General features: G+C 55.8%; 1 protein-coding gene across 3 annotated transcripts; it reads right to left on the bottom strand.

Moving 5' to 3' along the window:
- Positions 1 to 84: 84 nt before the first annotated feature.
- LTBP4 (latent transforming growth factor beta binding protein 4) lies at positions 85 to 16,411 on the bottom strand. 3 transcript variants are annotated; one of them, XM_039361844.1, is made up of 29 exons: positions 15,881 to 16,411; positions 13,014 to 13,235; positions 11,957 to 12,189; positions 11,137 to 11,242; positions 10,778 to 10,852; positions 10,515 to 10,637; positions 9,592 to 9,756; positions 9,283 to 9,459; positions 8,996 to 9,094; positions 8,758 to 8,889; positions 8,399 to 8,524; positions 8,190 to 8,315; positions 7,626 to 7,751; positions 7,306 to 7,431; positions 7,100 to 7,231; positions 6,819 to 6,944; positions 6,582 to 6,704; positions 5,959 to 6,090; positions 5,622 to 5,747; positions 5,372 to 5,497; positions 5,107 to 5,250; positions 4,196 to 4,405; positions 3,173 to 3,247; positions 2,922 to 3,050; positions 2,700 to 2,849; positions 2,430 to 2,582; positions 1,477 to 1,857; positions 1,123 to 1,275; positions 85 to 1,025 (listed from the first exon to the last, which is right to left on the bottom strand). In XM_039361844.1, the coding sequence occupies exons 1-29, from the start codon at positions 16,104 to 16,106 to the stop codon at positions 877 to 879; spliced, it is 4,371 nt and encodes a 1,456-aa protein (XP_039217778.1). In that variant the 5' UTR covers positions 16,107 to 16,411; the 3' UTR covers positions 85 to 876. The 3 variants fall into 3 exon arrangements, with proteins under 3 accessions (XP_039217778.1, XP_039217776.1, XP_039217777.1); XM_039361842.1 differs by having other exon boundaries at positions 1,123 to 1,857; positions 15,881 to 16,408; XM_039361843.1 differs by lacking the exon at positions 8,758 to 8,889 and having other exon boundaries at positions 1,123 to 1,857; positions 15,881 to 16,407.
- Positions 16,412 to 22,898: the final 6,487 nt, after the last annotated feature.

Below are 22,898 nucleotides of genomic sequence, written 5' to 3'. Positions count from 1 at the left end.
GCCCATCAAACGCCTGTGCCCCCAAGGGAGGGGGCTGAACGAACTTCCTGCTGGTCTCTCCTTAGAGAAGCCAAGTCTCTCAACTCCTTTTATAGAAAATATTTATTGGTCTAGTAACAGCAGTGAAGAAGTGACTGTGGCCGCCAGTTGGCATGATGCCAAAAAGCCCCCTCCCTGGCTGACAACCCCTATCTGGGTTGTGGGGGGGGGTCGTTGGATGCGCGAGGGAGTTTAAGCATCTGTTGGAGTGACAAGGGAGGGGGAGCTGGGGGAGCAGAGGTGGTGAGCTATAGGGCCCCTCTCCTCATCACAGGCATAGGTACCCGGGAGATGTTTGGGGTATGGGCTTCCGTGCTGCCCTCGGTCTGCTTGTGGGCACTCACCTGGACTCGGCCCTATTCCTATACCCTCTGCGAAAGCGCTGTGGGCCCAGAGAAGGACTGGCACTTGCACAGAGGCCCCTATGCCCCTGCCAGGGCCCTGCAGGGTAACTCCTCCATGGGTCTTCAGCAGATGAGGAAAGGCTATGGGGGGCATGCCTTCCAGTGCACACACGGACAAAGGGGGCAGAAAATGTTTCCAGTCAGAGGCACCCTCCCCTTCCTGGGACGAGGCAGGGAAGAAGCCAGATGGGCCCCTGTCTTCCAAGGGCAAGAGGGACCCAACCCCATTTTGGAACCTTTTGGCCACCCCCCCTCACCCCATGGCGCTAACCAGGAACAGAGGAGTCCCCCCTCTCCTGAGCACTAGCCACCTGCGCAGCTCCTCCGGGGCTGCAGGATGAGGGGGGAGGGGTGGGCAAAGGGTCCTTTCACCTGCACCGCCTTCCTCCGTTCCCATCTGGACAAGTAATAAATATTCCCCACCCACCCCAGCTCAGGCTCGGCTGCGGGGGATGTGGAGGCAGCGGGGGGGCTGCCCTGTAGGCGCGGTGCCAAGGGGGCACAGACAGCGGTAGGAGCCATCGAGGTTGAGGCAGCGGCCGCCAGAGCAGAGCCTGGCCATCTCCCTGCATTCGTCAATATCTGCGGAGAGGAGAGAGATCGCATTAGGCTGACCTTTGGCCAGGAAAGCCAGGCTCAGTCTGGCAACTGGGGGGGGCAAGGAGAAGGAGCCCCTCACCACGGCAGGCCATGTGGGTTGGGTCGAGGCGGTAGCCCTCATTGCAGGAGCAGGTGAACCCGTCGGCGACCTGAACACACTGGCCGTTCTCACAGCCACTCAGGATCCCGCACTCCTCAGCTGGGAGCCCTCCGGTGCCTCCAAAACGGCCCGCTGTTAACAGACCAAGAGACACAAGCAGGCTTCCCTTTTGCATTGACTTGGCCCAAGACCCCCATCCTGCTTCCCCCTCCTCAAACCTTCCTCTCCCAAAGGCCCCTCTTCCTTCCAGCCCATAACCACTTCCACCTGCATGTGCTGTTTTGCAAACATACAAATGATAGCTTCCCCCCTCCCCCTTTGTCACCCACTCACGGTAGTCTTCGCTGGCCCGACTGGGCCGTTCGGGATAGGAGTGCCCACGGCCACGGGACGGGTAGTGCCAGCCTGAGTCAGAGGGACTACGAGGCAGGTGTCCACCCTGGGGGTCCTCAGCTGGGCTCTCCAGCTGCACGTCGCTATAGGGTGCATCGTCCAGGCCAGCTGCCTCATAAGGGGATGGTCCATAGAGTGACTCGCGAGGGAGAGCGTCATAGTTGGGAAGTAGAGGGCCAGGCTGTGCCAGGGGATCGTAGACATCAGGGCCGTAAGGCAGAAACTCTCCTCCACCGTATTCGAAGGGTGCCCCCAGGCTGCCAGGCTGCCCCAACCTATAACTGGGGCGCTGGAGGACATTGCACAGGGCCTCAAAGTCATCTGGGGAAAGCAAAAGGGTGGGGTGGGGATTAGAACCAACTGGGTATAGCTTTGCAAAGCAGTCTAAATGCAAGGGCAGATGTTCTCCAGAGGCCCCCCAGGAGGGCGGTGTAGACAGGCTGTTGAGCAAAGTTGACCATCCTCTCCAGAGGAAATGTCCCAAAGAGTGCCCCACTAGTCTCTCCCCAGAGTCTCTCCTTGGTATTGCGAGTCACAAAGCTAGAAAAAGGACAGGAGACCCCCAGTAGCCGGGTGGAGGTGGGAGGCCAGGAAGAATGCAAACCCCAGCTGGCAGAGCTGCATCCCCAGCACACAATATGGGGTCTGAAGGGGCACCCAGAAACCTATTGCATCAAAAAAGCACTTTCCACCCAAGGTCAAGATGGCCTCCAGCTCCTAACCACAAGGATGGACGACATAAAAGTTTAATAAATACATAAATAACTCAGACACCTGGGAAACGGAAACACTGCTGCAGTTCTTCCTTCCCAGCGCCTAGTGCTCCTTTCCCTGTTCATGAGCCTGCGAGGAGGGGCATGTCCCCAGCTCCTGGGGGAAAGGAAGGCACCTACCCGAGTCCCGGGCTGGGCACAGAGCGCAGTTCATGCTCCAGGCCTCCCCATAGAGACAGCAGCACTCCGTGTAAGTCACCCGACGGTCGAGGCGGGGTCGACGGCACACAAGGTCCGGGCCCACCTCCTGCCAGCATACGGCCAGGTCCTCATCTGGGGGGGGGGGAGCAGGGATTGCCAGAGTGATCCCCCAAAAACTGAAGCTTGTGTTGCAATCTGTCTCTCAATGCCCCCCTACAAGGCTGGGCCAGAAGGGAGGGCAATACGAACCCAAGCCGTGGCTCTCGTTGGTCACGCATCGGCGCTGGGAGGGGTCCAGCACCAGGGGAGCAGTGCAAGAGCAGTAATAGGAGCCAATGGTGTTGATGCAGTGCCCCCCCACACAGGGCTCAGCTTCTTCATCCAGACATTCATTGTTATCTGAGGCGACAAGGGCATCGGTCAGTCTTGGGCCACAAGCACCTCAGGAGCCGGGCGGGGGGGAGTGCTCACCAATGCATTCCAGGTGCTGCGTCTCATAATAGTAGCCGTTGGGGCAGTAGCAGGAGTAGCCAGGGATCTTGTTCACACAAACCCCACCCTTGCACACCTGGGAGCTGAAGAGGGCACACTCATCCACATCTGTGTAGGTACACCAAGTTGGGGATAAAGGCAAAAAGTGAAGACCCCTACCCCACTCTGTTCCATGTGGGCCCCCAGCCCCATTTAAATTTGCCCGTATCCAGACCCCCACATGTGCACACCTGTGACTGCTGGGACATTTCTGATGAGGACAGTAGCGTATCCGCTGCCGTGAGGACACAGAGCCTGGAATTCGGCTGCAGGGAAACAGGCCACCTGTCAGCAGCTGCCCAAGGGCCCCCAGCTCCCTTCCTGGCCTCAGTCTAGGGGCAGGGGTGGCTCGGCCACAGGAAAAAAAACATCACTCTTTGCAAGCACTGCTGCTGCTGGAGCTCCCATCCAACAGCCCGATAGGTTCCTCCGGAGGAGAGGAAAGATGGCCGAGGCCAGGAAGGCCCACAAAGGGGGGCTGCTGAGAGGCATTCTCAAGATCACCTGCAACCTTCCCGGTGCCCCAAATGCAAGGCCAGCACCCACTTCGATTCCCATTCGGAGCACAGCTCTCCCCCTGCCCAATTCCTATTAGATTCTTGGAAATCATGAGCAAAGCCTGGCTAAGCCTCTTCCAGAGAGTGGAGATTAGAAGGCTGCTTGCAACATCTTAAGTTGTCATTTTCCCTCTCAGCTTTCCTCCAGACCTCCACAGGTGTTTGTGGTAAGGACAGATTGCCCCTCCCTGCTAGCCTTGAAGGTGAATGGGAAGGTCCCTTGTATGGTTACCATCAGGCCAGCGAGTCTGAAGCTCATTCCACATAACTAACTTGAGAAAACCCTCATATCCTCCCCATTCCCATGACGATAGGAGATCCTTTCACCTGAAGAACTGAAGACCCCAATGCCACTTATGAGCCTATAGAATTGTAACTATTTGCAGCTAAAATTGTATGCCTTCTTTTTCTTTTGTTGTATTTTTTTCATTTAAAAGCATTTTATATGCATTTTCTTTGACAAAGCATGTACTTTTATGTTTGTGTTTTTCACCATTTCTCTGTCACTAAAAGTGGCAAAATAATAAGATTTTCATAGTAAGGGGAGCACGGGCGAGATTCTGTTCCTAGAACTACTCCAATCCACAGTTCCTTTGTCTGCCCCCCCCCACGCCACAGCCTCTGCCAGGAGGCCCCATTGCCGCCTCCCAGCCTTACCTGTCCCCAAGGAGGGGCAGGTCTGGAGGTGGCAGTCAAGGCCCCACCCATGGCCAAGACTACAGCAGCACTCCTGGTGGGTGGCGTTCCTGGACAGAATGTCTTCACATGCCTGGACAGTGTTTGGGTCATAGTAGCACTCGCGCCGCAGGCCGTCACCATTCTCTGACTGCACAGCATCCGGATGCCTGGGGAGGGCTGGGGGACGAGCTGTAGGACCGAGAAGAAGGATGGAACTCCCCCCCCCGTTCATTCAGAGCATTCCCCCCAAAGTGTATCCTCCCCATGCTGGAGGGCCCCAGGTGGTTCAAAATGCAGCTGGCAACCCACCTGGCAAGATCATGCCTGTCCTGCAGTTGCTCTGCTGCTGGGGGCTCCAGTTCAACAGGTCAGTTTTTACCATTAAAGCCTGCAGGATCCCCCCATCCCACCCGGCCTTGGCTGACCAATTTGATCTGAGGCAGTGGGGGGGATGCGTCTTCCCAGCAGCAGCCCCTAAAGTCTGGCTTCCCAAAATAAGGGATGCTCTCAGCCCCCCCCCTTCCCCTGTCATTCCACAGAGCATTTGGGGGCTGCCATCATGGCTCACCTTAATTAGTTATTTGCCTGACGGTTTTCAATTATGTTGTTATTGTGTGACATTGAAAACCACCTCAAATCCTTCGGAAATGGGTTCAGAGCAGTCTATCTCCAAGGGCCATCAATTGGGAAGGCTGCCTCTCTGCTCTCTGGGTGGGTGTCCAGAGACATCTGCCTGACCCACGAGCCTGGGATGCTGGGCTAGTTGCAAGTGCTTTATGCTGACCCAGCAGCTCCTGTAGGGCTTCCCTGTTCAGCTAGGACCTCTGAAGTTCACCTAGCTTCTGTCTCACAGGCCTCTCCCCCCTTTCCAAGCCCCCCCCCAGTCTCACCGGCACCAGGCAAAGCAATGCAGCGGCCAATCATGGGGTCAAACTCTTCCCCAGCTTGGGGGCAGATGCACAGGAAAGAGCCTTCCACGTTCTCACATGGTGCTGTTCCACACACCCCGTGTAGCGTCTCACACTCATTCACATCTGTGAGGAACAGATGGGAAAAGGTGCCACTGGGATCCAGTCCTCCCCCTCCCTCCCCCTCGCCTTCTCCGTTTGGTCTGTTCCAGGGCCTCCGTCCCATGCTCTGCTGCCAGCCACATACCTAAGCAATGCCGTCCATCCCTGGCACTTTCATAGCCCTGGTCACAGATACATTGGAAGGACCCAAGCAAGTTGTGGCAGATGGAATGGGCACCACATGTGGAACTGTTCTGACACTCGTCCACATCTGCAAGGGTCACATGCACCCACTCAGAAGAGCTGTGATCCTTTGGCGTGTCGCTAAGTTGCAGAGGCCACCGCTGTGGGGCTTTTCCTCCTGCCCACGGTCCAAACCCCATGGATGTTCTCACCTATGCAGTCCCCAGCAGCAGTGGCTTGGTAGCCTATCTGGCAGGTGGCCACACAATGGTAGGAGCCCAGCGTATTCTCACATTGCTTCTCTCCACACACTCTGGACTCCTGGCATTCATCAATATCTGAAGGGGGAACCACCGGTTGGCACAGATGCAAGGCATAATGAGCAGGAAGCGAAGCTGAACCCTTCCATATAGAGGGAGCGTTTTCTTGGACAAAGCGCCCATGCTGACACTGTGCAGCAGATGCCTAGAACCAGCCCAGGGTTGGGGAAGGAGACACGGAAAGTCCACCAACAGCCAGCCCCTTCTGCACAGCCCTGGCAAAACTCACCAACACAGTCTCCCGTGGCACTGGTTCGATAGCCGGCCTGGCAAGCCACGACACAGCGGTATGAGCCAACTGAGTTTTCACAGCGCTGTGTTCCACAGAGGGCTGCCCCATACTCCTGGCATTCATCAATGTCTATGGAATGTAGGAAGAAAGGAAGGCTCAGCAGGAGGTCCCCTGGGGAGAGCTCAGAATTCCAGGGACCAAACCCTGCCCTAAGCATCCAAAGGGCTAACCAACTATGGTGGAGTCTCCCAGGATGAGCCTCTGGGGTCCAGGTCCCCTGCAAGGGAAACAACACTGCCGGGGCTTTGCAGCAGGGAGAGGTTCCAGCACCGGGGGGGGGGGGAGGTGGCAAAGAAACTCTTGGTTTGTGGTTCTCCTTAGGGGGCCCAATAATGCTGTCAAGCAGGGGAAGGCCATATCAGGCGGACTTGGAGCTTGTGCTTATCATAGCCAGCGGCCAGAGCTTCCAGGGAGCCACAGTTCTGCTGTCTCACAGCTTCAACCAAAGTTCTGACTTTCCCCTCTCTCAATCTTAGCAGTCTGATAGTGACAAAGCCGCCTCCGTCCCACAGCCCCTGAGACCAACTGCTGAGAGGCTGCAGCTGAAAACTGCCACTCACCTGCACAGGAAGCTTTGCTGAGTGTGCTGCGGGTGCCGGGGGGGCAATAACAATCAAACGAGCCTTCAGTGTTGGCACAGTGCCCCCCAGCACAGACTGTAGCAGTGAGGCACTCATCAATGTCTGTGCAAAGGCCAAAGGAGAGGTCAGCAGGGCACAAATCCCGTGGCGGTTCTGGATCCCTCGCACACTTGGCATGCACTCAGTGCCCCCCAGTTGAGACTGCAGGGCCCTTACCCTCGCAGGAGGTCCCGTCGGGGGCTGCAGTGAAGCCTTGGGCACACAGACAGGTGTAGGAGCCCTCAGTGTTGAGGCACTCACCCCGTGGGAAGCAGAAGTTGCCCTCCAGGCACTCGTTAACATCTAGCAGTGGGGAAAGATGAGTTGGCACTGTTCTTGCCAGTGCTGCCAATCTATGCCTGGAGAGAGCTCAGAAAGAAGCTCAGCGTGGGTCTACAGGAAGGCAGCAGCCCGAGCCCAGCCCTGGCACGCATGTTCCTCTGATGTGTGGCACTCACCCATGCAGGAAACACCCCCCACGCCCTCCGTCCGGTACCCTTGGGCACACTGGCAGCGGAAGGAGCCCTCTGTGTTGAGGCAGCGCCCCTGAGGGCCGCAAGGCAATCCTGCTGCTGCACACTCATCAATATCTGTGGAAGGAATGCTGTCAGTGGTGTGCCTATGCTGCCCCTAGGCCTCCCACCTCCCCATTCTCCTTGCATACCCAGGCACTGGTTCTCCGTCAGGCTGGCCCGGAACCCAGCAGGGCAGAGGCAGCGATATCCACCGGGCACATTCTCGCAGCGCCCAGAGCCACAGGGCGGAGGGCTTTGCAGGCATTCATCAACATCTGTGGTGCACAAAGGAAGAGGCTATTACATCCCAGAGGGCTCCTCTGGACCTGTACTGGTCTCTTGTCTCTGGTTGCCTCTGAATAAAGCCTGCAGAAGCGGCTCTCTGGGAGGTTTGTCTGAACAGGTTGCTGCCATCCCCCAAAGCACAAATGGGACAACCCACGGGGCAGCTTCTCCCCAGCCCCCTGACCTGCACACAGAGTCCCCAGTGGGTTCGGCTGGTAACCGATGGGGCAGTTGCAGCGATATCCACCCAGCAGGTTCTCACAGCGGCCAGGTTGGCAGAGGGAAGGGCGCTCTTTGCACTCATCCACATCTGGAAATCACACAGTGGCTTTGTGCCCAGGCTCCTCCCTGCCTCCTTCACCCACTCAGCCCCCCAGCAGAAAAAGAGGCTCTGGCCAGGAGGGCCCAACTACGTGTGGGAAGGGAGACTCACACTTAGAAGAGCTCTAAACTCTATCAGCAAAGGGGGTATGATCTTGGGCCACCTGCACTCACCCTGACACTGGCTGTACCCAAGGGAGCAGGCACAGAGGAAAGAGTAGGGCTTGGAAGTACCCATCTACATCTGCAGACAGAGAAAAAGGGCAGCCATAACGGCAAAACACCCCCAGGTTCCTCTGCATGAGAACCATGTTTCAATGCCTCCTCGTCTTTGTGTACTAGTAGAAAAGTGGGAGAGGCAGAGGAGAAGAGCTGGTGCTATTGGCTGGCCAGCCTCCCACCCCCACCAAGGCCCCATCCCCATTACCTCGACATTCAGCGCCAGAGGGGTCAGGCTGATAGCCGCTGGGACAGGAGCAACGGAACGAGCCCAGGGTGTTGAGGCAATGCCCACCTGTACAGGGTCGGGGCACGTGGGCACATTCATCAACATCTGGAAGGGAAACCAGGCAATGAGAGACACAGGTGCACAGGAAGGGCGATTCTCCCAAGGGCTAAAGCCTGTGAAACCCCTACCCTGGCACTCCATGCCGGAGGAGTCAGCTTGAAAGCCTGTGCGGCACCTGCAGCTGAAACCACCTGGGGAGTTCTGGCAATGCCCATTGGCACAGGGGTGCGGACTGCCGCGACATTCATCCACATCTGCAGAGAGAGAAGAAAGGAATCCGGCTGGCGGAAAGGTGGGAAGGCAAGAATAGCCCAGCGGAGCCCTTGATCTGCTCCTCTGACCGCCTACCCGGGGTGGGGGGGGCATTCATGCTGCAAGTCCACATGACCCTCAGAAGCTGTGTCTTTTGGGAGGCATTGAGGTGAAGACCTGCATGCCATCACAAAGGTTGCTCCCCTTGGGTTTGGGGGGGCATTCTCCAACTCACCAACACAGTGGGTGCCTTGAGGGCTCAACCAGTAGCCACGCTCACACACACAAGTGTAGCCCCCCTGGCGGGGAATGCAACGTCCTGGCCCGCACACCTGGGGGTGTCGCTCGCACACCCCTCTCCCAGCCTCTGGGGAAGCATGGCACAGGGGCCTGGTCATTTGTGGCCTTTCCCCCCCTCCCTCTCCTCCAGCCCCTCATCACCTGGCATAGCCCCACAAGAGGCTCAGCCCTACCTTCTGTACTTGGTGCAGCTGGCCCAGATCCAGGGGACCGAGTGGGCAGGGGCCAAGGAATGTGCTCCACCAGTGTAGTGGGAGGGGCACTCCGGAGAGCTGCAAACCAGAAACAGCTGGCATAAGGAAGAGGGGAGGAGGCTGCCTTGGAGAGACACCCTGGGCAACCTGGTGTGGGGGATTCCCTCAGACTCACTTTGGGAGAGTGGAGCTCAGGTCAAGAGAGAGGGGGGGAGGCATATCCAGGAGTTCAATGGCAGCAGTCCATGAGCCCCCCCAAGACATACCCACAAGGGCTGGTGCTGCTGTTGTCCGAGGCACCTGGGGGGAAGGCTCCTGCCTCCCATGCTGATGGGTGATCGGTACCCTGGGGGGGTCCTGGCCAAGGAAGCGAGTGTCGAAGCGGAGGTCAGAGGCAGAGTAGTGATAGCCAGGCCCAGCTGGACAGATGTCCTTGAATCCCTCTGGCAGGAGAGCAGCAGCAGAAGCAGCAAGTCAGGGAGAGGACAAAGCACCCACCCCCTTGCCTTTACTCCTGCCCCACTAATAAACTTCTCCTCTTGCGGCAGAGCCCTGGGTGCCCAGGCGGGTCTCACCTGAGCCGAAGGGTGGGCAGTGCTGGCAGGCCCAGCCCCAGGCCTTGCCCACTCGGCTGCAGCAACAGATCTGCTTGGTGATGTTCCGAAGGGTTGGCAAAGAGCATCGGCCATCCCGCAGTACACGGAAGCAGGGGGCTTTCACCTCGGAGATCACGTGGTGGGCTGGGGAGGAAGAGAAGGGCTTAAAGCGGGGGGGGCAGCTTTGGCTTGCTAGCAATCTAGGAGGTGGCTGCCCCCCACCTGGGGCAAGCCCAGTCTGAGTTTGGCTAGGATAAGCCGGGGAGAGTGGCTGTTTGCTGCGCAGCCTTAAAATCCTTCAACCAGTCCCCAATATAAAATTTTGCTGTATAGATAACCTTTATTGTCATTTTTTCACTGTGGGGACAATGGCACATATCAAAAATGAAATTTGATTGACCGCTCTCAACGTTTATCTTAGATAAATTTGCATTCAGCTCAGATCAGTTGGTTGCATAATTTGTCCAATTTTGAATAAGTAGTTGAAGATTTATTTCTTAATATCTGGACACAATTTCTGATCAATTTTACATTTGGTACAACCCTGCTGTTCATACCAAAAGCCAATGGCCTACAGGTGGAAAATATTTTCTCAGCAGTCTGATTTTACTTCCCTCTCTTATACACTTTTCAAACCAACCAAATGTGAAACAAAATTTTACTTCCACTCCACTCTTTCACCCTTTGGGGCCCACAATATTGGGTTTCTTCCATGTTGCCTTGGATGGACAGGGGAGGGCAGCATTGGCCCACCTACACCTGCCTGCCTTAGGAGAGCCCCCCCCCCCAACTCTATCAGCTGTCGTTTCAGGCTGGTCTGGACTTCCAGATGGAACCATCTCACACTCCCTCCCATCCCTCTCCCACCCCTCCTCCCTGCCTTTCCCTGGGGCCGAACTCACAGATACAGCTGCTGCGGGAAGAATCAAGGATGTAGCCCTCATGGCAGACACAGGCAAAGCTGCCACGTGTGTTGGTACATTCCCCATTGTGGCAGAAGTTGCCCTCCTGGCATTCATCCACATCTGGTAAGAGGGAGAGAAGGTCAGGAGGGCAGGGGGAATCAATTGGGTGGGCTATCCCCATCTGCAGGTCCAGCATCTCAGCAAGGCTCCCTGCATCCCTTGCAGCCCACCAACCCTTCCCAGGTGGCCTTGACACTCACCCACACAGGAATTATTCAGCCTCAGGAACCCTCTGGGGCAGCCCACCACATTCCTTCCAACTGGCCCATAAGCCCCTGTGGAAAAACAGCTTCAGAGAATAAAAGACCACCCCGCCCCCCTTTCTTGAGCGACCGCTGCCCACCCACCCCCCACCCACAGACAGGGCTGCTTGGGAGATGCGGAAAAACAACGGGGGGGGGCTCTCCAAGTAGGGAGGCAAGCAGCAGGCAGAGCCAAGAAGTGCGTGAGGGAGGTGTGTGGGGGGGTGAAGATCTGGGGAAAGAATTGGGCCAGAGGAAGCCAGCTGGATATGGGGCACCCCGGAGAAGCAGGAATCCCCGGCTTTCAGCTATCTTACCCACGCCACCATCGGCACAAGGCAGACAGCCGTGAACACCCCAGGCGACACCGGACCCACGGCAGCAGATCTCTCGCGTGCGCAGCCCCGGCAGGGGGGCACTGCACTGAAAGGGCGAGGCAGCAGGCAGTTAGGCAATGCCCTGACCAACCCAGCGACACCCCATTAACCTTCCTCGCTGCTGGCAAGCGAGAAGGCAAGGTGTGAATTCACACAAGCATGTCTGCGTATAGCCAAAAATCCATCCCCGCCACCCTTTGGGATGCAGGCTGAGAAACAGGAGCCTGAGCAGCGCGCTCGCTTCTTCCCGGGACGTTTTCACCCTCTCAAGAAGTAATCGGTCGCGCAAAGTTGCACTCTTGCGTAGTTCTGCGTGGGGCGTTAAAATAGACCTGCGTGCGCTGGAGCTGGGCGGAGAATTCAGCAAAGAGAAGCTGAAATGGGGGGCGCCTGCGGGAGCCTTCCTTGCCTGCCTCCTCCCGCCCTCCGATCTTCCCCGCCGCCCGCCTCCCTCGCTGGAAAGGCAGACCGAAGCCTCTGGAGTCTCCGCGCAACTTGCCTCTCTCTGTGGGCGCCGAGGAGGAACAACGACGCGCTTGGCAAGGGAGGACGGGGACATCTGACCAAAGCAGGCTTGACCCGGGCCAGCGCCCGGTCGCGGCCGCTCCGGCAACAGCCGAAAACCCCCGCGCGGCCGCGGGAATCTACAGTCGCCTCCGCGAGTCCCGGCCAGAGCTCAGCCCCCGTTTTCCCTGCAGGCTTGTTCCCTGCAGCGGGCCCGGCGCCAGAGCAGGCTTGGTCGACAGCCGCCCCAGCCTACCTCTTCACCGTGCAGCTGCTGGAAGCAGTAGCCGAAGCCGGAGGTTTCACCGTACCCGCCTTGAGGATCCCGGCGGCTGCTCTGGGCCAACACGCCGGAGAGGGCTGGGCGGGACGGCGGGAGGGCGTTGGGGTCGCTGGATAGCAGCTCCTCGCTGACTCGCTCCACCTGGTGGATGGTGACCGAGGCCTCCGGCGGGTGCTCCACGTGGACATTCACCAGCGACGCCATACCTGGCGGGAGGAGACGCCGGTGGGGGCCCAAACCCGAATCCTGCCATTCCTCTCTGCTGCCCAGAACGGGCTCAGCCCTGGCCGCCTGGAAAGCTCCCCCCCCCTGCCTGCACCCTGGGCAAAATCCCTTCCCCTGGCCCTGCTGCCCCCCCCCCCAGTCTGCAGGTTCCCTGGTTAGCTTGACCTGACTCTCCTGCCCAGGGCAGGGGAAGTTATTGCTGTGACAGGATTATTATGATTTATTGGATTTACATGGCTGCTCATCTCATCTTAGAGACTCTAGTCAGCTCACAAATGGTAAAAACAATCCAAGAAAAATAAGTGAAAAATTGATATAAAGCTGTCCATAAGAGGGAAATCAGAATGCATCCTATCTCAGCTCAGTGCAGCTTTTGCAAGCTGGCCCCACTTTTGTTGGGTCCACAGCCCCACTGGCAGAGCCTCCCTAAAGGCCAGGAGGGGCGGAAGCAGCCTAAAGGCCAGGGTGGGGTGGGGATGATGCTCCTCAGGGTGGCTGCCACTGCAGAAGAGGCTCTTTATAGAGGGGACCCTGATATGCTGGTCCTGAGGGGAGAGTCTGAGGAGGGGGACCCTGTTTCTTCTCCTAGATCCTTCTGTTCCTTCAACCAAGGGGTCCAGCTCTTCACTGTCCTGGCAGTGATGCACCGTGCTCCATACAGCCATGGGCAGGGGGACGGCCCTGCCTTTGTGCCTTCACCTGGAACATTTGTACACAAGCAAACTTTCACAGCCATTTCTCTCTCTTTTTGGTTCCTTCACAGTCTGATTCGCACTTGCTTTCCCTGCCCTCCAGGCTTCCTTACCATCTCGCTCATATTGGTGGTTGGTGATTGGGAGGGTGTGCACGGACTGCTGCCGTCTGATCTCCGGCTCCCACTCAGTTCCAGGGTGAGCAGGGCCTTGTCTCTGGCTGCGGTAAGGAAAGGCTGGGATGTGGCAGAACTTTCCGGTCCAATTGGGGGGGCAGAGGCATTTGTCCTTCTTGAGACAGACTCCCCCATTTTGGCAGATGAGGGGACACAGGACTGTGGGACAGAGAGAGTATATGAATGGAAACAGGCAGAAGCTCAGCTTACCGGAGCTTCTCAATGGAAATGCAGGCCAGAGACTGCAACACCAAGCAGCCTGCCTTTGTTCTTCACCCCCACCCTGGTCAATGAAGCACCTTCCCTGTCTGGCCCTGTTACCCCCTCGACTGAATCTTTTCTTCCCAAGGAGAAATGAGCACAGGGGAAGGAAGACGGAGGAAGCAGAGTCCACAAACGTCACAAAGAAGGGGCAGGGGAAATCAACCCATTCTCCAAAGTAGAGGCCCCCAACCTTTTGGGTGCCAGGGACCGGTTGCGTAGTGAGAGGTTTTTCTGTGGACCGGAGCGGGGGGGGGTGCTGCCTGCATCCCACAGACGAGGCTTTGTTGTTTGTGCAGACCGGTTGCTCACGGCCCAGTACTGGTCCACAGACCAGGGGACCCCTGCTCCAAAGTATTTGCAGGCAGGACAAGAAGCAACGGATGGAAACTCATCAAGGAGAGAAGCAACCTAGAACTAAGGAGGAATTTCCTGACAGTGAGAACAATTAACCAGTGGAACAATTGGCCTCCAGAAGTTGTGGGTGCTCCATCACTGGAGGTTTTTAAGAAGAGGTTGGACAACCATTTGTCTTGGAATGTCTTGAGCAGGGGGTTTGATTAGATTAGAAAATCTCCAAGATCTCTTCCAATTCTCTTATTCTGTTACTCTGTTGTTATTCTGTTGTTCTGTCCAGGGAGAGAAAGATAATGCAAGGAGGGGGAGAACTCAGCTTTCCGGATCCCTTCCCTTGACTGCCCTTGCTCTGAACAGGCAGCCTGGAAAGGCATTCTGTTCCCCCAGACAACCTTTGCTGAGACTGATGATTTTAGTACAGAAATGTTTCTGTCCTTTTGATTTACCAGTAGGATGTTTGCATGGCTCTCCAGCAGGAGGTTAGCAGAGAGACCTGACTGCGATGGCTGAGGTACTGAGCTCCAGGGCACTGGCCGAGGGCCTTTGGGCTTTTTCTGCTTCCCCAAGGCGATCCACAGGGAAAGAAGCAGCAGGTTACGGATCCTATCCTCTGGGGCTGCCTGGGCAGGGAAGTGAGCCCCTCTGGCCTGCCCAAGTCCCCCAGGTCAGAATCCTTCCAGGGAAAGAATGGCCGGAGGAGGGACGGATCTGATGCCATGAAACAAGAGCAACTGGCAGCCCTGCAAGAGGGCCAGCAGGAAGAGCAAGCTGAGGGGGCAGGAAAGGACGTCTGGCCCAGATCACTCTGCCACATTTGAACCTTCTTCCTCTCTCGTTCAGGCAGGCATCTTCTCCACTGGGGGGGGGATGCCAAAGGCTACCTCACCCCCATGTGCGGAGCAGCTGCTGCAGCAAGCAGTAAGTGGTGCATGCCCCTGGACCACTGGCCAAGCCCCTCCCTGCTGTGCTCCCACCCACACCAGGCCTGGGTAGCATCAAGTGGAACAAACTGCACAACAACTGGAAGGGAGGAGACTGAAAACAACCCCTCCCTCCCTCCAAACGCCCCCACACATGATCTCAAGCTAGAGGCCATTGCCTTTCTGAGGGGAATCGAGGCTCGCTGGGGGCATATAGTGGGCCAGACAAGTACTTGGGGCCCAGAGTCCTTTCTTGGTCCAAGGCAGCCACCGCCTCGCTCCTTCTCCGCAACTTTGGCAGGACTGGAGCCAAGGCAGACTGGCATCCAGCCCAAGGCAGCTGGTCCCATCTGGTGGTGGCACAATGCCAGCCTCTTGTTTATGCTTTCATTTCCCAGCTCCGGATCCTAAAAAGGCTCCGGTAGGACTTTGGTGTGGGATCAAGACGCTGGAGAAAGCTCGTGGAACAATGCGGACACAGTCAGGTGGCTCCCTCCCAGACGCAGCCCAAGAGACAGTTCTGTGCCTCTGTCCCAGATTTCCCCTCTTCCAATGACCCAGGCAGTTCTGGGAGACACCTCCCCCCAGTACCCACCTGGGAAGAGAGGAAGGCTAGCCCACCTTGCAGGCAGCTACCTGCTTCCGGATTGTGAGAATGGCTTGCCCCTGCCTTGCCTCTTCCCGTTACCCAGGGACAAGGCTCTCAGCCACCTCCTGTATCTGCCAGGCAAAGTCACGCCCAAGCAGAGACAAGAGCCTGGCCTGGGAAGTGGCACAAGACTCCCCTCCAGAGTCAGCTCTGCGGTCAGGGCAGCAGCTGGAAGAGGTAGGGGCCCCAGAAAGAAGAAACCGGGATGGACCTACAGAAGGGACGAGGGCCAGCTAGCTGCTTATCTCTGGGCAGAACCTCACCTGGGAAACAGGAGGGGCACAGAGAACCAGGCACCTGCCAAGCAGTGGCTGAGGCTGAAAGTAAGGCAAGACACCCCCAGAGGGCACCTGACCAGGCAGCAAAAGACACAGGGGGGTTTGCAAACTGAAGGGAGTCAGGGCATTCCATTCCCCCAGCTGAGGGTACGAGATGTCTGTATCATGGTTCTGACAAAATATGCAGTATTTGCAGTGTTGACAGTCTGCTTGCCCCCCTGCCCTCCCTCCCCTCTCCCCCTTGACTAGTGTGGGCAGGTCTCTTATCAGGGGCCCATCATCTCAACCAGAAGCCAATGACTGGGACCGTCAGCGCCCCCCCCCCGCCCCCGTACTCACAGACTCGAAATCCAGAAGCCCCTTCCACTGCCCTGGCGTTCTCCCCGCTGTACAGAGTGGTAGCGTTGCCCTGCTCACATCGGTTAATGCAGTGCCCGTTGCTGCAGTGCATGTGGCAGATGGTGGGGGTGAAGAGGACCTTGACCTGCTGACCCTCCCCAGGCAGGGGGGAGAAGACAACCAGCAGCAGCAGCACCGCCAGCAGGAGATGGTGGATGAAGCCCATGGCCCCAAGCTGAGCAGAGAGCCACAGCTCCAGACAGGCTGCAGGCAGGGAGGGCTATGCGCCCACCATGGAGAGCACACAGACCCACCCGCTAATTGGAAGCAGCAAGCTTGGGGTGGGTGGGCTGCAAGCCAACAACAATGTTTACAAGGGAGCACAGCCGCCAGGAACAGGGTTAACTCTTAGCTGCTCTCCACAAGCCTGGAGGAAAGAGCGTCCTTCCTTGCCCCCCCCCATTGCAGAACGGCCTCCCTGTCCCCCAGCACACACCAGCACAAGGTGCCAGCAGACAAACTGACTCTGCTGAAGTCCCTCAAGTTGTTCCGCTCTGCAAACATCTGCAGCAGATGTGTCACTAGATGTGCTCTCCCATGCAAGCCACCCACTCTCCTCCACTACTCTCGTGGGGCCCTCACACTGCCTTGGGCTGGTTCACGCTGCTTCCAGTTGCTGTGTTCTCCCCCCAATCCCCCACCACCATCAGGACACCCCCCTCAACAGCTGCTTCCTGCCCAATCTGACTGGAGCACTCCTGGCTCCTCCAGAGAGGATACCCTGCCCATCCCATATTTCCCTCCATTCCCCTCCCCTCCTGTCTGAAGGGTGAAGCCTGGAGCCCCCCTGTCCCTCTGTCCCATTTCTGCCAACTCTTTTTCAGCCTGGAAGTGCAAGATTTGAAACTGGTTTCTAAGTACAAAGCCCCCCCCCACATTTCCTCTCCCCAGCTGTTGACACACACAGGGCTGCTTTGTCTTGGATGTCTGACATGCAAAGTCTTTCTCCTCCAATAGCTGTTTCCAGAAGAAAGATTCCCCCCCCCCCTTTGCAAATCTCCCAGCAGGCACCATTTGGGAACAGGGCAAACATCTGTGCCAGCTGGACATGCACTGACTGGTCATAATGAGTTTGTCTTGTACTCTAAGCCAATTCTCCATCCCCCTTCCCCCCCCCCGTCTGCTTGCTGCCTTCTCAGACATCAAGAGGACTTGGGAATGCTCATTCCAGAAAAATGGGGGACACTTGATCAAAGGGAAAAGGAGGAACCTGGAGCAGCAACAGAGCTGTCCTGGGATTTATGGAAGTTTCAAGGGAGAGCAAAGTAAATGTCTCCCCCTCCCACCCCATCCAAACATTTGCGGAAAGCAATCAAAGACAGCAAGAAGAGGTGGGGCTTCCTCAGGGCCTCCCCAGGGAGGAAGCGGCCTGTGGGCGGTGGGGAAAGGAGCAGCACCGGCTCTCCTTCCAATGCAGCTTTACATGACATCATCTGGAAAAACCTAGCCAGGGGTGGAGAGGGTGGGGGCACAGAACAACTGCCAGACCCAGAGGGGTGGGGACTAAGCTGGACATGGGAACTCTTCCAAAACTTCCAGATGGGAGGAAGAGGGTTGGAGGCATCTGCAAGTCCCTTGCCTCTTTCTACAGAGAGAGAAGCCCCACCCCCACCCCCAGGCCTTTCTTGCAGAGGGATCTATCCTGCTCAGCCCAGACGTGTGGAAGACAAACCGGCAACTGGATTGTTTGGGACTCTAAAGGGAAGCTCCAAACCCTCCTTGGATGGCCCTTCCCTCAAGGTAACAGCCCCCGCAACTCTCTTCAGAAGGCCTTCCAAGGGCTGGAGTCCCCACCTGCCTCCCGAGTCTCTCTCCAGCTGCAAACGTAGGAGCCTCCCCAGGAACAGGGACCTTCAACCCACCTGACCTTTACGATGGACCTCTCCTTGCTAGGAAAGCCGGGGGGGGGGGTGCTGGGTCCCGATGGTGGCCACTGAGCTTCCCAGAGCGATTTGAGGCCATATGCTCGGAGGAGAGGACCTGCTCGAGATGCCCTCTTCTGCCTTCAGCCCAACTGCCTCCACGCAGGCCAGGCTGCCCAGCCTCAGACCACTGCCCCTCGTCTGCTTAGCCCTCCATGTTGCCCAGGGGCTGTGCTGCCACCTGACCAAGACAACCACCTCCCAGCCAGGTCCTGGTGCTTTATCTTCCACCTGGCCTGTACTAAGACCTCTTTTTGAGAAGCAGCTACATGCAACGCCCATCAGAACATCTGCATCCGAAAGAACTCTAGGCAGGGCATACCATGCCAGTCTTTTTCAAAAGAGATTCTTCTTCCCAGGATTAGCAGATCTAACATGGATTCCTCTATTCCCACTCAGGGGAAAAAAACTTTTGCATATGTTCCCAGTCTTCCAGGGAAGAAGGCAGATTGCATAACTTACACATCTTTATTACAAACTATCAGTGCTAACCCCTTGAGGATTCACTCATGAACGCCCTTCCGCCTTGACAGTAACTGTTGGTCTCTGCAACTTGCAAAAAGCCACCATTCTCCCAGTTCTTTCTGCAGCTCTACAACTAACACCCTCACGTAACAGCTTAGCGACAAGTGTAATTCCTTGTAAAAACTTGACAGCTCTGTTCTCTGCCACTCCACTCACCTCCGACAATTCCCTCACCTCCAGGACGGTCAGAATGGCTGTTTCCAGGAGGCTCTTTTCTCTTTGCAGAGCTCCTATGTCATTTGCTTGAGCCCCTGTATGGCCATTCTTGACAGCTGTTTGGATGGGGGAAAGCCCAACTCACAAAGGCCAGCCAGGCTTGCCCAAAGTTTTCCTTCCCATCAGCACTAAACGAAGGCTGTGTGGCATACTGCAGCCATGCCCTTCCCTGGGACCGATTTCTTCAGGTGATCAGATTTGAGCAAGGGTGATCCAGAGGATCTTGAAAGGCTGATCGTCCTATGACTAGAATGTAAAAAACACCTGACATATTTTTCAGATTCCACATCATCCTCTGGGACCACAACATCAATACTCGGCTCTTTCCAGAGCTTATTGAGAGCAGTGATTTTCTACCAACAGACCAGATATTGCCTCTTATCTCTGGGACCAGAGTAAGCACATTATTACAGTTGTGCAGAAGCGTCCCAAAGCAGGCAAATCTAACTGGAAAAAGGCAAAGATGGGTCTACTATGGGAAAAGGCTGCCAAGACAAGAACAAGTGATGGGACAGGGAGAGGGCAATGTTCCTCAATATCTATCTTGCGGTCTTCTCTCAAAAGATGAACTGCATTCAAATGGATCTAAAAAGCAAAGATGACTGAACTCGGGCTAACGAAAGGGATAATTATGGAGCACCAGCCTATCATGAACAGCTGGAAGCCTGCAGGGCCAGATCAGTTGCATCTGAGAGTCTTGAAGGTCATCACCTCAGAGCTCTTTCTGGGATCTTTCAGAAATCATGGAGGACAGGAGTAGCCTGGAAAAAGGCTAAGGCTGCTCCCTAGTTTCAGAAAGGGGAAGAAAAGAGGCCCTCAGTCACTACCCGTGTTTCCCGGAAAATAAGACTGGCTCTCTTTTTTTTTTTTTTTGCCTCCAAAAGAGACACCAGGTCTTACTTTTGGGGGATGTTTTACTCCCCTCCGGCATCGACAACCCCACCCAGCCGGCCCACTTCTTCTTGGGCTGAAGGAGCAGATTCATGCTGCAGCTGCATTCCAGCCTGCATTTTGCAGTCAAGCCTTTCCGGAAGGCCTCTGCAGATGAGTACCGAGCTATGGATTCAGTCCATAGCTCAGTCCTCAGCTGCAGATCTCTTGCAGAACTAAGCTATGGATTGAATCCATAGCTCCATTCGCGGCTGCAATGGCCTTCTTGGAAAGGCCTCTGACTGCGAAATACAGGCCTGGCTGCAGAGGACGCTGCAGAAGCAGTGGGCCAGTGAGGAGAGGCCTGGCTGCAAGGTAAGTGGGTGTGGGGCACATGGGGCAGATGCCCACTCCCCTCTCCTGCCCTAGATTGCTTCCTGTCCGCTTCTCCGCATTTCTGGCCGCTCCACCGATACCTGCAAGCAGCCAGAGAAGTGTCCAGTGCCTGTGTGCTAGTGAGCCCGCCTTTGGTGCCCTCTGGTGCCCTCTTTGTGAGCCCTTCGATCTCCCCAGGAGCTCTGCAGCCTCCAGTTGCTCCTTCCTTCTGAGGGGAGGCACCGCCACCTGGCGCTTTTCCTGGATTGGGGGAGGAAGGATCCCCCCCCTTCCATTTTCACTCTCCTGGATCACCAGAATAGCCAGGGTGCCTCCCCCGGGTGCTGAGAGGATAGCTGAGGATAATTTCTTATCTGTGTGATGAAGGGAAGTAATGAAGTTTGCTCAAACCGGTCTGCTGAATGCCTTGCATTGTAACTTCTAAAGCAGGCAAGTGTACACCCAGAGTCTCTTACTTTGCACCAATTGCTAAAGGCCCCCTGCTTTCATTTGATGTGGGCCTGGGTCTGGCCCCTTGTTTAAAGAGACCCGAAGCCCTAGCCTGGCCAGACAGCTGCCTTTCTGGCCAGGGCCTGGAAGATGAACAGAAGACTTCTTTCCAGGGAGGCAGCTGTTTTGGGAGAGCAATTCCCTGGACAGAGGACACTGTCTTGGAGAAGAGATGCTCTTCTAACATTCCAGAATTTTGGCCATCAAGGGCGGCAAGTCAGGTTCTGTCCATCATGCTCTCTCTGCTAAGCTGTTTGGGGCAGAGAAATGCCGCTCACCGTCTTGAAGCAAAGGAGGACCTTTCCCACTTGTGCAGCCAATGAGCTTTTCCTGTCTCCCATTGTGACAAGCACAGCCCAGGATTATGACATAAATGGAGAAAGGCAGCTGGTCCACCTAGTTTTGCTGCACAAGGGCTACCTTCCCATGGTGGAAATGTTTATTCCCACCAATGGAGAACAGCAGCATAGTGAGAAAATACTGAGGCCTCGAGGAACAACCCCTCCCCGGACCCTCCCCACCCCATCAAGGACTCAGTTACATAGACTCAGCAGCAGCAAAACAGGAGCACAACTGTGCCTGGTGTCCATAAATATTTCCTTGTGATTATTTCAAATTTGGTTGCATATAAAATTGCACAACTACAGCATGTTTGTTAGAAAATTACAGGCCTCTCCTTGTTTGGCCCAGAATAGGATCACCAAGGGAGGACGCTGAGGCTGCTCTGAGAACAAAATGCAAAGATCTAGAAGTTGGCCTCAGCTGATGATCACTGGAAAAGGCGGAGACAAAATGGGGTGCCTGTTTTGCTCAATCCCATAGTCTGCACTGTTTCTCCCCTTGCAGGAAAGGTGAAAGCCAAGAAGAGGGGAGACGTCCCACAGGAGGCAAAGAAAAGTTGACTGGTGCTGGTAGTTGCTCTGATCAACCTCCCCACTGCACACAAGGGAGATGGGGCATACCCTGGGTAGATAGCCATAGCAGCTGGCAGCTATGCTAGGGCAGGCAAAAACCATGCCCAGAGTAGACAGACACCATCCAGGCAGGACTTGGCAGTGGCAAAGCCCCCTTTGGTGATGCCCCTTTGCTGGAAGGGGCAAAGCTGGGTGAAAGCCCAGGTGGCATCCAGTGACACCCTGGCCCTGCTACAGCTGCTCCCTCTTCCAGCTGGCACTTGCTGGCCACAGACCGGGCAACTCAGTGGAGCAGGCCAACCCACCCCATTGAAATACATTGGTAGTTGTGGAATTAACTAAGAAAGAATTTTCTGACACGAGATGCAAACAAGCAAGCAAGGGGCAATCTCTTTATGAGAATAAATCAGATTATCACTAGTATCCTTAGAAAAATGCTGTTTCTTGCCCTCTAGTATAATTTGGATACCTTTGTATACTTTTGAAGTGTCACAAGCCTGCTATTTCTTCAGCTACAGACTAATATGGTTACTAAGATTTAAGAAACCAAGAAATTAAACACATGCAAAAGAACCATTTAATCACTGCATACTGAGATAGACTACGCTCAGGCCAGCTGCCAGGGGGAGAAACCCCCCTTTTCCCCTCACTCTGCCAGGCCCCTTCCTCCTCTGACCTTGCTCCAATCTATAGGCTTCTTTTTGAACTGGGATGCCCAGAACTGGAGCCAGGACTCTCAAGAGGGTGCAGAGCTGGACAATTTGTTCATATGTCCAGCATGTCCTTTCCTCTCTGGCAGAGCACCTGGAGACTTCTGCTTCTCTTGAGGCCGAGCAGGGTGCTCCTTCTCCTGAGCTGCTGGGAAGCCAGAGCTCCGCTTCCAGGAGTTTCCTTTTCCTACCCAAATTTCAGAGGACTGCTATAAAACTCCTGAGCTGCTGACCCAGCGAGCGAGCCATCTGTTCCTATTGCTGCATTTGGGAACTGGGCCACCCTGCCATGTGGGAGCAGGACAGGCCCTCGTGTAGCTCAGGAGCTCCATCCCAGGAGCTGAGGCTCTTCTGATCGAGTCACTTACCACATACTGCATCAAGACAGGGTTGGGGAGAATCCCATCCATGGGCACCTCCTGCAACTCAACCAGGTCTCCTCTGGACACGGACTCAGATCTGTCTCTGTCTGCTGGAACCTGGGCAGTGAGACCAAAGCCCCCATCAACCTCCCAGTCCACAGTCCTGGTCTCCAGGAAGCGCCTTTGGCACAAGATCCTTAGCAACCCACCCTTGCTTTGTGTTCCTTGCCTTCCTTGGTTTCTTCTTTGGTTGTCCTGAGTTCTCTCCTCTTTTACCTTCGGAAAGAGCCTTGTGCACTCAGGAACAGACCAACTGACTACTTCAATATGGAAATATTCTGGGATTGTTGCTTTGTTTTAATCTGTTTGTGATATGTAGATAGGGCTGGGATTTGCAGAGGGAGTCAGGAAAGTTCTTTGTTTTCATGTGTATCTGGGAATCTTTTTTAAATTTGTTCTCCACCTGTCTCAGAGTCTGCAGAGGGTTTGGAGGCAAACATGGTGGGATGGGAGCGGGTAGTCCTTGGTCGATTGGTCACTGGGGGCTCAGGTGA

Source organism: Crotalus tigris, unplaced genomic scaffold, assembly GCF_016545835.1.
Source record: "Crotalus tigris isolate CLP2741 ecotype Arizona unplaced genomic scaffold, ASM1654583v1 scf7180000019364.2947544272:3078424, whole genome shotgun sequence".
In the NCBI taxonomy this organism is placed as follows: domain Eukaryota; kingdom Metazoa; phylum Chordata; class Lepidosauria; order Squamata; family Viperidae; genus Crotalus; species Crotalus tigris.
This window is presented reverse-complemented; position numbering and strand designations above follow the sequence as displayed.